This window comes from Carcharhinus amblyrhynchos, unplaced genomic scaffold (assembly GCF_965287045.1).
Source record: "Carcharhinus amblyrhynchos unplaced genomic scaffold, sCarAmb.v2.hapA scaffold_37, whole genome shotgun sequence".
NCBI classification, from domain to species: domain Eukaryota; kingdom Metazoa; phylum Chordata; class Chondrichthyes; order Carcharhiniformes; family Carcharhinidae; genus Carcharhinus; species Carcharhinus amblyrhynchos.
This window is the reverse complement of record NW_027649778.1, coordinates 9,050,253-9,063,411: the sequence shown is the minus strand read 5'-3', so window position 1 is coordinate 9,063,411 and position 13,159 is coordinate 9,050,253. Positions and strand designations below refer to the sequence as shown.

The 13,159-nt window shown below is 46.6% G+C and overlaps 1 protein-coding gene across 1 annotated transcript in view; it reads left to right on the top strand.

The window, feature by feature from the left end:
• actmap (actin maturation protease) overlaps positions 1–13,159 on the top strand; it is a 21,074-nt gene extending 7,915 nt beyond the window's left edge. The window contains exons 3-7 of the mRNA XM_080218219.1: positions 1,295–1,363; positions 3,404–3,528; positions 6,421–6,550; positions 7,759–7,829; positions 11,288–13,159. Coding sequence (XP_080074345.1) covers positions 1,295–1,363; positions 3,404–3,528; positions 6,421–6,550; positions 7,759–7,829; positions 11,288–11,628 — 736 coding nt within the window. The 3' untranslated portion in view covers positions 11,629–13,159. The remainder of the gene's footprint in view (positions 1–1,294; positions 1,364–3,403; positions 3,529–6,420; positions 6,551–7,758; positions 7,830–11,287) is intronic.

Here is a 13,159-nt window from a genome sequence, read left to right as displayed (position 1 = left end):
CTTACAGTCTGAGGTATTATTTTACCTACAACAGTGCAGAGTTTGCACGTTCTCCCCATGTCTGCGTGGGTTTCCTCCGGGTCATCTGGTTTCTCCCCACAGTCTCAAAGACGTGTTGGTTAGGCACATTGGCCGTGCTAAATTCTCCCTCAGTGTACCCGAACAGGCGCCGGAGTGTGGCGACTCAGGGATTTTCACAGTAACTTCATTGCCGTGTTAACATAAGCCTACTTGTGCCACTAATAAATAAACTTGAACTGCTCTGAGCTGCCTCTATGTGTTATCGTAGGTTCCCCTAGGTAAATTATGACATCGTCTCCACTAACAGGCTTAAGGGAGATGTTGGCGTAGTGGTAATGTCACTGGGCGAGCACTCCAGAAGCTGGAACTAATGCCCTGGGGGCATGGGTTCAAATCCCACCACAGTGTAATTTAAAATTCAATGAATAAAATCTGGAATTGAAAGCTAGTCTCAGTAATGGTGACCACGAAACTATCATAGATTGTTGTAAAAAAACCATCAGGTTCACTAATGGTCTTTAGAATCATAGAATCCCTACAGTACAGAAAGAGCCCATTCGGCCCATTGAGTCTGCTCCAACCTTCTGACAGAGCATCTTAACCAGGCCTATCCTCGGAACTCCACATATTTACCCTGCCAATCCTCCTCTAAACCCTCGGAACACTGAGGGTCAATTTAACATGGCCAACCCACCTAACCTGCACATTTTGGGACTGCGGAAGGAAACCAGAGCACTTGGAGGAAGTCGGCGCAGACACGGAGAGAACATGCAAACTCTGCCCAGACAGTCACCCAAGACCGGAATTGAACCTGAGTCCCTGGCACTATGAGGCAGCAGTGCCAACCACTCTGTCACCATGTCATCCTTTTAGGGAAGGAAATCTGCCATCGTTACCTGGTCTGGCCTACATATGACTTAGATCTGCAGCAATATGGTTGACTTTTAACTGCTCTCTGAAATAGTCTCGCAAGCCACTCAGTTCAAGGGCAGTTAGGGATGGGCAATAAGTGGTGGAACGCACTTCCCACAAAAGATTTTTTAATAAAGCACTCTGCTGTGTGTGCTTAGCTTCAGAGTATACATCTGTATGCGATGATAGAGTAAAGAGCATATTCCGCAAATGATATGAGAGGTTAATGGCTTTGCCTGGTAACTGTGCTATTACAGGTAAAACAGTGCATGTGTGTGTCATTATAGAGTTAGCAGCTAATGCAGTTTAACAGCTTGCTGTAAAGTTTTACTGCAATGACTGAGTTTTTTTTAAATTTCAGTTTTAGCAAAGAACTGAATTGGCTCCTTATTAATAAACATGTTCCCTCGCTGATCCAGGATGGTCCACAGTGAGTATCCAATTCTGTTTTTATTCTGCACCAAAGTACAACAGTGATGAGCAAACTAGTGAGATGTCCACGCAAGTGACCCTTCTTCATCTCAGTGGCCACAAGATAGAAATCGGGCTCGTTCACTAAAGGTCATCCCATGAATAAAATTAAACATGTTTAATACACATTGAATATTTCATAGCGAATTACAAAAGATGCTTCATCTATATATTTATAGAACTGTCATCAGCTTCAAATGGTTAGAAGCAAAAAGATTTATGCTTTGATTGGACACAGAGGGAGCACACGGCTCTCGCAGTCAGTGTCGTGAGCAATCAGCATGCACCTCACCTCACCCGCCCTTGCTTTGACGTGTGAATCACGTCAGTCATATCAGTGGGAAAAAAAAAACTACGTGGTGAAAACCAGAGGCAACCCTGCATGTAGGTCACACTCAGAACCCTGATGGGCCTCATGTGGCCCGTTACTGACGCGCACTGTTAAAAACAGAAAATGTCGTAAATATTCAGCTTCAGCAACATCTGTGGTGAAACAGGTGGGCGGCACAGTGGTTAGCACTGCTGCCTCACAGCGTCAGGGACCCGGGTTCAATTCCGGCCGCAGCTGACTGAAAATGTGGAGTTTGCACATTCTCCCATGTCCACATGGGTTTTCTCTCACAATCCAAAGATGTGTAGGTTAGGTGGATTGGCCATGCTAAATTACCCCTTTGCGTCCAAAGATGTGTAGGTTAGGTGGATTGGCCATGCAAAATAGCCCCTTAATGTCCAAAGATGTGTAGGTTAGGTGGATTGGCCATGCTAAATTACCCCTTTGCGTCCAAAGATGTGCAGGTTAGGTGGATTGGCCATGCAAAATAGCCCCTTAATGTCCAAAGATGTGCAGGTTAGGTGGATTGGCCATGCTAAATTGCCCCTTAGTGTCCAAAGATGTGCAGGTTAGGTGGATTGGCCATGCTAAATTACCCCTTTGCGTCCAAAGATGTGTAGGTTAGGTGGATTGGCCATGCAAAATAGCCCCTTAGTGTCCAAAGACGTGTAGGTTAGGTGGATTGGCCATGCTAAATTGTCCCTTAGTGTCTAAAGATGTGCAGGTTAAGTGGATTGGCCTTGTTAAATTATGATGTGGGTATGCCGGCGTTGGACTGGCGTAAACACAGTAAAAAGTCTGACAACACCAGGTTTTAGTCCAACCTATTTATTTGATAATATTGAGTAGGTTAGGTGGATTGTATTGATAATATTGAGTATATTATCAAATAAATAGGTTGGACTAAAACCTGGTGTTGTCAGACTTTTTACCTTGTTAAATTACCCTTAGTGTCCAAAGATATTCAGGTTAGGTGGATTGGCCATGCTAAATTGCCCCTTAGTGTCCAAAGATGCGCAGGTTAGGTGGATTGGCCATGATAATTGCCCCTTAGTTCCAAAGATGTATGGGTTGGGGGATTAGTGGGATAAATATCTGTGTTTATGGGAATAGGGCCTTGGTGGGATGCAATGTTGGAGATTGGTACAGATCAAATTGGCCGAATGGCCTTCTGCATTGCAGGAATTCTGTTCTATGAAACAGAATTAACATTTCTGAGCATAGGTCTACATCCTGAAACGTTAGCACTGCTTTTCTCTCTCTCTACCAGTTGATCTGGTGTACTGATAGGCAATGGACTACCCATTCGTTCTCGTTTCTGTAGATGGAATTGCACTTTGCACAAAATTGTCATTGCGTCCATCAAACTGACGATTTTGGCTGCCTTCAGAGTCAGTTCACACCGAGTGCTTTGAAGTGTGATCCATAAAAACAAACCTTTGCATCCAAATGTGATCCAAAATCGGCACAGTTCTCAAATCTCCCACTCACGCCCCATCAGATGAAATTTTAACAAGAGCTTGTTTCTCTGTTGGAATTAAGGGTTCATTTCCCACCTGGACTCCAATCTGTTGGTGAACTCCAGTCCAAGTGTGGACCCCACTCCCGTCTGTAAACTCAGCCCTTCCATCTGAGGGCTACTGCTTGTTGTGTTTTCTTGTTCTTCAGGTGTGGCCTGGTCGCTCTGTGGATGGCCGGACATTTGCTGAACATGCGTGAGGTGAAGGATCTGGAGGAGATTGTCGGCTGTGCGAAGGCCAGAGGCTACACCGTTCAGGGAGAGATGTTCTCAGGTATCTTCCAACACACAGCAGCGAGATATGTGCTGACTCTGTCCTTCTGTTGCTCCACGTTCTCTTTATTGTCTATCCCTATCTTGCTTTCTGTGTCATTCATAGAATCCCTATGGTGCAGAAGGCCATTTGACCCATCAAGTCTATACCAGCAACAATCCCACCCAAGCCCTATCGCTATAACTCTGCATATTTACCCTGCTAATCCCCCTGACACTAAAGGACAATTTAGCATGGTCAATCAACCTAACCCACACATCTTTGGACAGTGGGAGGAAATCAGAACACTTGGAGGAAACTTCGGGTGACACGGTGGTTAGCACTGCTGCTTCACAGCTCCAGGGTCCTAGGTTCGATTCCCGGCTTGGGTCACTGTCTGTGTGGAGTTTGTACATTCTCCTCGTGTCTGCATGGGTTTCCTCCAGGTACTCCGGTTTCCTCCCACAGTCCAAAGACGTGCGGGTTAGGTTGATTGGCCATGCTAAGAAATTGCCCCTTAGTATCCAGGGATGCGTAGGTTAGGGGGATTAGTGGGTATAATATGTAGGGATACGGGGGTAGGGCCTGAGTGGGATTGTGTTCGGTGCAGACTCGATGGGCCGAAGGGCCTCTTTCTGTACTGTAGGGTTCTATGATTCTATGAAACCCACGCAGACATGGGGAGAATGTGCAGCCTCCACACAGGCTGTCATCCGAGGCTGGAATTGATCCCTGGCGCTGTGGGGCAGCAGTGCCAACCACTTTGCTACCATGCCACCTTTGTGGCCTAATGGGTAACACTCATGCTTGAAGTGTAAGAAGGTCAGAACACTGGGGGTTCAAATCCTACGCCAGAGACGTGGGGCAGGTTTTGAGCACAAAACCTAAGCTGACATTTCAGTGCTGTACGAAGGGAGTGCTGCACTGTTAGTATAAAAGCAAATTACTGCGGATGCTGGAATCCGAAACCAGAGAAGAAAATGCTGGAAAACCTCAGCAGATCCGGCAGCATCTGTGAGGAGAGAAAAGAGCTGACGTTTCGAGTCCAGGTGACCCTAACTGGACCAGATGCTGGGCACCACGACAGCTCAGTGACTATCACTGTTTGCTGTGCAGATACATGGATTTGGGCCGGTGTCTGTGGGAGTTTGCGCATTCTCCCCGTGGTTGTGTGGGTTTCCTCCAGGTGCTCCGGTTTCCTCCCACACCCCATAGATGTGCTCTTAGGCTGATTGGTGTAACAAATTGTCCCTAAATTCTTCTCCCCTCAATCTGGTTTCCAATGTGGAGTGCCATAAGCATAGACATGGGTCAAGGGTGGAAGAGGAAAAGCACAATGTTAAAATGGCGGTGCGGGCTCGTTGGGCCGAAGGGCCTGTTTCCCGTGCTGTGTTGCTCTTTGTTCTTTGAGATTTTCCAGCATTTTTGCTTTTGGCTGCACTGTTAGTGATGCTGTCTTTCCTTTGAGAGCTTTAAAGCAATGTCCTGACTACCCTCTAAATTGGATATAAAAGATCCCATGGCATTACTTGATGAAGAGTCATAGAATCCCTATTGTGCAGGAGGCCATTTGGCCCATTGAGTCTGTGCCACCAATAATCTCACCCAGGCCCTATCCCCATTACCCCACCTATTTACCCAGCTAATCCCATGATTACTGAGAGACAATTTAGCATGTCTAATCCACCTCGCCTACACATCTTTGGAAACTAAGGGCCAATCCACCTAACCTGCACATCTTAAAGTAAAGTTTTAAAGTTTATTTATTTGTCACAAGTAAGGCTTACTTTAGCAGTGCTGTGAAGTTACTGTGAAATTCCCCTAATCGCCACACTTTGGCATCCGTTCGGGTCAATGCACCTAACCAGCACGTCTTTCAGACTGTGGGAGGAAACCCATGCAGACACGGGGAGAATGTGCAAACTCCGCACAGACAGTGACCCAAGCCAGGAATCTAGCCCGGCTCCCTGGCACTGTGAAGCAGCAGTGCTAACCACCGTGCTGCCCCCAGTCTTTGGACTGTCGGAGGACACCGGAGCACCGGGACGGAGCCCATCCAGACAGGGGGAGAACGTGCAAACTCCACGCAGTCATCCGAGGCTGGAATTGGAACCGGGTCCTTGGAGCTGTGTGGCAGCAGTGCTAACCACTGTGCCACCATGCTGCCTTGGGAGTTCTAGACTCTTACAATGCAGAAGGAGGCCATTCAGCCCATTGAGTCTACATCGAGCACAATCCCACCCAGGCCCCATTCCCATAACCCCATGCATCCACTCTAGCTAGGCCCCGTAATACTAAGGGACAATTCATCATGGCCAGTCCACCTAACCCACACATCTTTGGAGTGTGGGAGAAAACCCACGCAGACATGGGGAAAATGTGCAGACTCCACACAGACAGTGACCCAAGCCGAGAATCGAACCCGGGTCCCTGGCACTGTGAGGCAGCAGTGCTAACCACTGTGCTACCGTGCTTCCCAGACAATAGTCACCCCCTCAACCAATATCATTCAAACAGATAATTAGGGTATTATCATATTCAATCGAGGCATCCAAGGTGATTATTTGCATAGAAGCAATTTGCAGGGATATGACGGAAAAGGCAGGAGAATGGCACTAAGTCATGATGCGCGTTTGGAGAGCCAGTGTAGTCAAGATGGGCCAAATGGCCTCCTTCTGCACCATAACGATTCTGTGATATTGGTGTGTGTGTGTGTGTGTGTGTGTGTGTGTGTGTGTGTGTGTGTGTGTGTGTGTGTGTGTGTGTGTGTGTGTGCGCCTTGCTGTATTCAAATTGGTGGCTGCATTTCCTGTGTCACAACAGTGACTACACTTCAAAAGTATTTAAATCGACTTGCAATACTCCTGAGGTTGTGCTATAATTAAATGTAATTTCTTTCTCTTTCCATTCCAGGTGCCGATATAGTGAAGCTGGCGGAGGAGGTTTTTGAATGTCGCGGTGAGCTCCTCCACGAGGGCTTAACGGGATGTAACAAAGCCACAATAATGCACCACCTCCTCGCTGGTTACCCTGTGTTGTTACCGTATCCTGACGACAGTTAATTACACTGACATTTAAGACGGTCTCTTCCCGAACAGCTCCAGGCTGCAAATCGGTGACGTTGGTTTGGATTGCTGGCTCAGGCTTCTCGAATTACACAACTTGCTTCGAGTTCCTGGTTCTCCGCTTGCAAGGAAGCTAAGGGTACATTCCAGGGGTTGGTTGGCCTCCCATACCCCACTCAATTGCCATTCTACATATTTACGGGTTTTTCTGACCACCACCCATTGCTCCCCGCAGCATATTTTTCAGTGGCAGAGGGTGGCCTATTATTGGTCAGTGGTGGGATCTTCCTGGTCCCCCAAACGTCTATGGAATTTTGTGTGCCGTGCCACCGGGGATATCACCGACGGCAGGACCGGAAGATCCTATGGGGAGGGGGGAAGAGATGGTGAACAGGAGCTAGAATCCTGGATCATTTGCACCATCCATTCATGAGTGGTTGGCACTGCTGCCTCACAGCGCTAGGGAACCCGAGTTCGATCCCAGCTTAGCTCCCTGTTCTGTGCGGAGTCTGCATATTCTCCCCATGTCTGCGTGGGTTTCCTCCGGGTGCTCCGGTTTCCTCCCACAGTCTGAAAGACATGCTGGTTAGGGTGCATTGGCCAAGCTAAATTCTCCCTCAGTGTACCCGAACAGGTGCTGGAGTGTGGTGACTAGGCGGATTTTCACAGTAGCTTCATTGCAGTGTTAATGTAAACCTACTTGTGACACTAATAAATAAACTTTACTTTACATCTACGCTTTCTTTAACTGGGAGGTCACTGGATTGTGATCAGGGGCTGGAACTCTGGTTGATATACCCTCTGACCCATGGTCACTGGAATACAATCGGGGGCTGGAATTCTGGTAGATATAGCCTTCTCTGTCTAAACCGAGGGTCACCGGTTGGTGATCATGAGGATTCTTGACAGATGTCCCCACAGGGGACTAAGGGCAACTGTAAAAACTCCTAATAGTGTTTGAGCTGAGGGCCGGTGACCATACTGATCTCTACCATTCAGTCCCTGCAAGCTTCTCCCAAATGGTTTAAGCCAGCTCCACTGGAGAACACGCCAGACAGAGTTCAATATTGAATGACTGAGTTACCCGAGGCAGCAGCTGTTGCTGGTCTCAGTCAGCCTGGGTTAGAGAGAGAGCACATTGCAAACGCCTGGCACTCAAAGTGAGAAATTCCTTAACCTCAAGAAGGTACGATGAAGATTTCAACCATGAGCCCTGCTTGCGGAGAGGACACAGAGCTCACTGGGCAGTCGTTTCAGGTAGGAGCTGAATACTGAGTGGATTTTTGTTCAGGGGTTTATCACTGTCAGTGTATTGGCCCTACAGTCTAAGATGGCACCGGAGAGAAGCTGTCCCCGGTATATCGTCTAACTTTATTTTTCACTCTGGTTCTATGCTTTTAAAATTCTACAGTAAGAAGTCTCACAACACTAGGTTAAAATCCAACAGGTTTATTTGGTAGCGTGAGCTTTCAGAGTGCTGTTCCTTCATCAGGTAAGCATTGCCCCTACATCACCTGATATTTTGGCCTTGGAGGGAGTGCAGAGGAGGTTTACTAGGCTGATACCGGAGTTGAGGGGGTTGAGCTATGAGGAGAGGTTGAATAAACTAGGCTTGTACTTGTTAGAGTTTAGAAGAATGAGGGGCGATCTCATTGAGACATATAAGATGATAAATGGGATGGATAGGATAGAGGTGGAGAGACTCTTCCCGCTCAGAAAGGACAGTAGGACTAGAGGGCATGGTCTCAAGGTAAAGGGGGGGGCGGTTTAGAACGGAGTTGAGGAGGAACTTCTTCACTCAAAGGGTGGTGAATCTCTGGAATTCTCTGCCCGTTGAAGTGGTGGAGGCTGCCTCGCTAAATATTTTTAAGACGCGGGTTGATGGGTTTTTGATAAGCGAGGGGACTAAGGGTTATGGGGAGAGGGCGGGAATGTGGAACTGAGCCACGACAGATCAGCCATGATCTTATCGAATGGCGGGGCAGGCTCGAAGTGCTAGATGGCCTACTCCTGCTCCTGTTTCTTATGTTCTTATGAACTGGCAACCCTGCAAAAGCTCGTGCTACCAAATAAACCTGTTGGACTTTAACCTGGTGCTGTGAGACTACTTACTGGGCTTACCCCAGTCTAACGCCGGCATCTCCACATTATGGTTATCTTTAAAATTGTATTCTAACTCTTTTAAATTGTCTAATAATATTCTATATATTAAGTTGATCTTTCCCTACAACTAGCTATGACTACAACATGACATTCTGCACTCTCCTTTCCTTCTTTCCTCTGTACTCTATGAATGGTATGTGTTTCTTGTGCACTACACAGACAAAAATGTCCCAATACTAAATTGACAATAATAAATAAAACAAAATCCCACCCAAAATAGAGTGCAACCCCACCCTACTTTGCTTTATATAAAGACTGTGTCAATGGCTATTCATTAGAGTCACACACTTAGTCATGACACACTATGTTACATGGTTGGACACACCATATGTGGTTGGATACACCAAGGTGCATTATGTGTACCTTTAAGGACACAGGATCACACCACTGTGTCTCCCACAGGTTGAGGTTCAGTGAACACCATTAGGAAGAGACTGGCATTCTTTCTATCCCTTCACAGTCACGCCGCGTGCTACCCTCTAACCTCATAGGCCATCCTGGCCTCCAAGCCTCACTGCTCTTCCAACTCTGGCTTCTTTGTATCTCTCTGCAAGAATCCTGCATGGGGTTTTCTTGCTAACAAACAGAAACTAACTTAAGTACTGTGACTGACTGAACTGCTTTAATATCATGCTACACCCTGGTTAGAAGTAGCTTTGAAGTGACTTGATAGGGAATTGTGTTTTGGGCCTTCATTGATTTGATTTGATTTATTATTGTCATGTGCATTGGGATACAGTGAGAGGTATTGTTTCTTGCGTGCTATGAACATCCTGTTTATAGAGTATATAAGGGAGAAGAAAAGGATAGTGTGTAGAATAAATGTGGCAGTCACAGGTTGGGTGAAGAGAAAGATCACCTTAATATTTATTAGGACCATTCAGAAGTCTGATGGCAGCAGGGAAGAAGCTGTTCAGTTGGTTGAGATGTGATCTCAGACTTTTTCCCAACGGATGAAGGTGGAAGAGAGTTTGTCCGAGGTGCATGGGATCCTTGATTATGCTGGCTGCTTTTCTGAGGCAGCAGGAAGTGTAGACAGAGTCAATGAATGGGAGGCTGGTTTGCGTGATGGACCGGGCTACATTCACAGCCCTTTGTAGTTTCTTGCAGTCTTGGACAGAGCAGGAGCCATTCCAAGCTATGATAAATCTGGAAATGATGCTTTCTATGGTGCATCTGTAAGAATGTTTTATTGGCTCACAAGATGTAGAAGTTAACTTGTCAGAAAGTAATGATGAAAACCTTGGCAGAAATCTAGCAGAGAATGAAAACAGACAGCTGTTCCTGGAGCTCTCACACCCATATTCTATTTTTTTGTTCTTAAGTGAATAACCTCTCACTTTCCCACATTGTACACCATCTGACGCACTGTTGCCCACTCACTTAACCTGTTGATATCTCTTTGCACCTTCCTTTGTGTCCTCCTCACAGCTCACATTTCCACTTAGCGATAAGCCCTCAAGTTATAAGACTCTTACTGTTGTCTTTTAGTTACTCCCTGTAGTGCAGTTGGTTAGCGGTAGAGGGGAAACAGTTTAGGTAACCTTTCTTGTACAAATTCTATGAAACAGATGGGTTGCTGATCAGATGATTAGGTTTAAGACAGTTGGCAGAGGGACCCAGAGGGGAGGTGAGAACTGTTCCTATATAGTGAGTTATTGTGATTTCGAATGCACTGCCTAAAAGGGTGGCAGAAGCAGATTTAGCAATAACCTTTAAGAGAAAATTGGATGAATACTTCAAAAGGAGAAATTGGCAGGGCAGTGGAAAATAAGAACATAAGAATAGGAGCAGGAGAAGGCCATTTGGCCCGTGCAGCCTGATTTCCCACTTGGTATAGTCATGGCTTGTCCACTTGTGGCTTTAATGCGACTTTCCTGACTGTCCCTGTAACCCTTGACTCTCCTTGAAGTCAAAAATCTGTCTCACTGCCTTGAATATATTCAATGACCCAGCCTCCTCTGCTCTCTGTGGGGGAGATTACCAAAGACTGATGACCCCTGTATAGAGATGATGGGCAGCACGGTAGCACAGTGGTTAGCACTGCTACTTCACAGCTCCAGGGTCCTGGGTTTGATTCCTGGCTCGGGTCACTGTCTGTGTGGAGTTCGCACATTCTCCTCGTGTCTGTGTGGGTTTCCTCCGGGTGCTCCGGTTTCCTCCCACTGTCTAAAGACGTGCGGGTTAGGTTGATTGGCCATGCTAAAAAAATTGCCCTTTAGTGTCCAGGGATGCGTAGGTTAGAGGGATTAGTGGGTATAATATGTAGGGATATGGGGGTAGGGTCTGGGTGGGATTGTGTTCGGTGCAGACTTGATGGGCCGAAGGGCCTCTTTCTGCATTGTAGGGTCCTATGATTCTGTGATCTAAACATGCCCCAAGGTTAATCCATTTAGTTGTTATTTAATGGGTTTGTACTTCAGAAAAGGGCACCGTAAAAATAGAGCTTTGGCACTTTTCAGTAATAATGGATACATCCAAAATGTTAGTAGGTTGATTCAGTGCTTGTTGACCATTCAGCAGTTTATGTGTTGTTTCTGATTGCTGTGTAGGGGTGCTGCTGGGACTGAAGTGTGGACTGCCAAAAGATCTCTACGAAGAGGACCCTGATACTCCTGGGCTCTTCTATCGGCGTGCGAACATGCCTGGATCCAGCTACCCCGAGGACTGTGTCGTCGAGACCCACCTGCTGGCAAAGCAAGGGAAGAGCTTGAAGTACCAGTTGTGGCAGTACGAGCGAGTGCATCAGAGTAACATGCAGCTGACAGAGTTTAGCCCCAAGCGAGAGTGCGACGGAACAGTCTACATGGTCCCTGACGGCGGGGTGGGCTCAGGACTGTGTGGGGTTGTGGTTCTTCTCCAGCCCTCGCCTCAGAAACAAAACAAGAGTTAGCTGCTTCTGCTAGTATCGACCTCAGAGAGGAGCTTTTGACTAAATCGCACCTTGCAAGAACTCAGGACATCACAAAGTGCTTCCTAATAGTAAAGTATATTTTGTAACTGTTGTAAAGTAGGAAATGTGCTAATCATTTTGTTTATACAGCAAACTCTTGCTGTGTAAATGAGATGGTGACCAGATCATCTGATTTAGTCTTGTTGTTGACAGATAAATGTTGACCAGGACACTAGCATCAATTAGGGTGGCATAGTGGTTAGTATTCTTGCCTCACAGCGCCAGGGAGCTGGGTTCAATTCTGGTCTTGGGTGACCTTGGTTCTCCCCATGTCTGCAAAGATTTCCTCTGGGTGCTCCAGTTTCTTCCCAATCTCCAAAGATGTGTAGGATTATGTGGATTGGCAATGATAAATTGCCCCTTAGTGTCCCAAGCTGTGTAGGTTCAGTGGATTGGCTATGCTAAATTGCTCCTTAGTGTCCCAAGATGTGTAAGTTTAGTGGATTGGCCATGCTAAATCGTCTCTTAGTGTCCCAAGATGTGTCAGTTTAGTGGATAAGTAACCCACTTATTTACTTCACTGATCCCCCTAACCTACACATCTTGGGCCACTAAGGGGCACTAGGTGCTCCAGTTTCCTCCCACTCTCCAAAGATGTGTAGGTTAAGTGGATTGGCAATGATAAATTGCCCCTTAGTGGCCCAAGATGTGTAGGTTAGGAGGATCAGTGAAGTAAATAAGTGGGTTACTGGGATGGGGTCTGGATAAGATGTTCTGTTGGAGAGTCAGTATAGACTCGATGGACCAAATAGCCTCCTTCTGCACTGTAGGGGTGCTGTGGAAACTCCCCTGCTATTCACCAAAATAGTGCCGTGGGACATTTTATTGCGCCTGAGAGTGCAGACTGTGCACCATGTTGCATCTGTAAGATAGCCCTCTGATAGTCAAGCACTTCAACAGTACTACACCCAAGTGCCAGCCAGTCTTGAGGTGCTCAAGTTTAGCTGACAAACCACAGATTTAACTTGCTCCACCGCAGGGAAATTCAACATTTAGAATTGAATTTGCCTTAACCCATGTATAGACTCCTTTCTTGGAAGAAATGGCAACATGGGGGCTGCATTTTTAAGGGGATTGTGCCAAACACGTCAAACCACGCAGAACATTACTACTGTACAAGTTACCACTGTGCAGTACCTTTGATCCAGTTCAGACCCTCTTACACAAATAAGACAGCTGCAGTAAAGCAGTGCTTCTCCTGATTTGTTCTCTCACTCACTCCCTGTGGTTCATTCATAAGACCATAAGACATAGGAGCAGAATCAGGCTATTTGTCCCGTTGAATTTGCCCCACCATTCAATCATGGCTGATAGTTTTCTCAGCGCCATTCTCCTGCCTTTTCCCCATAACCCCTGATCCCCTTATTAATCAAGAATCTATCTCTGTCTTAAAGAAACTCAATGACCTGGCCTCCACAGCCTTCTGTAGCAAAGAATTCCACAGATTCACCACTCTCTGGCTGAAGAAATT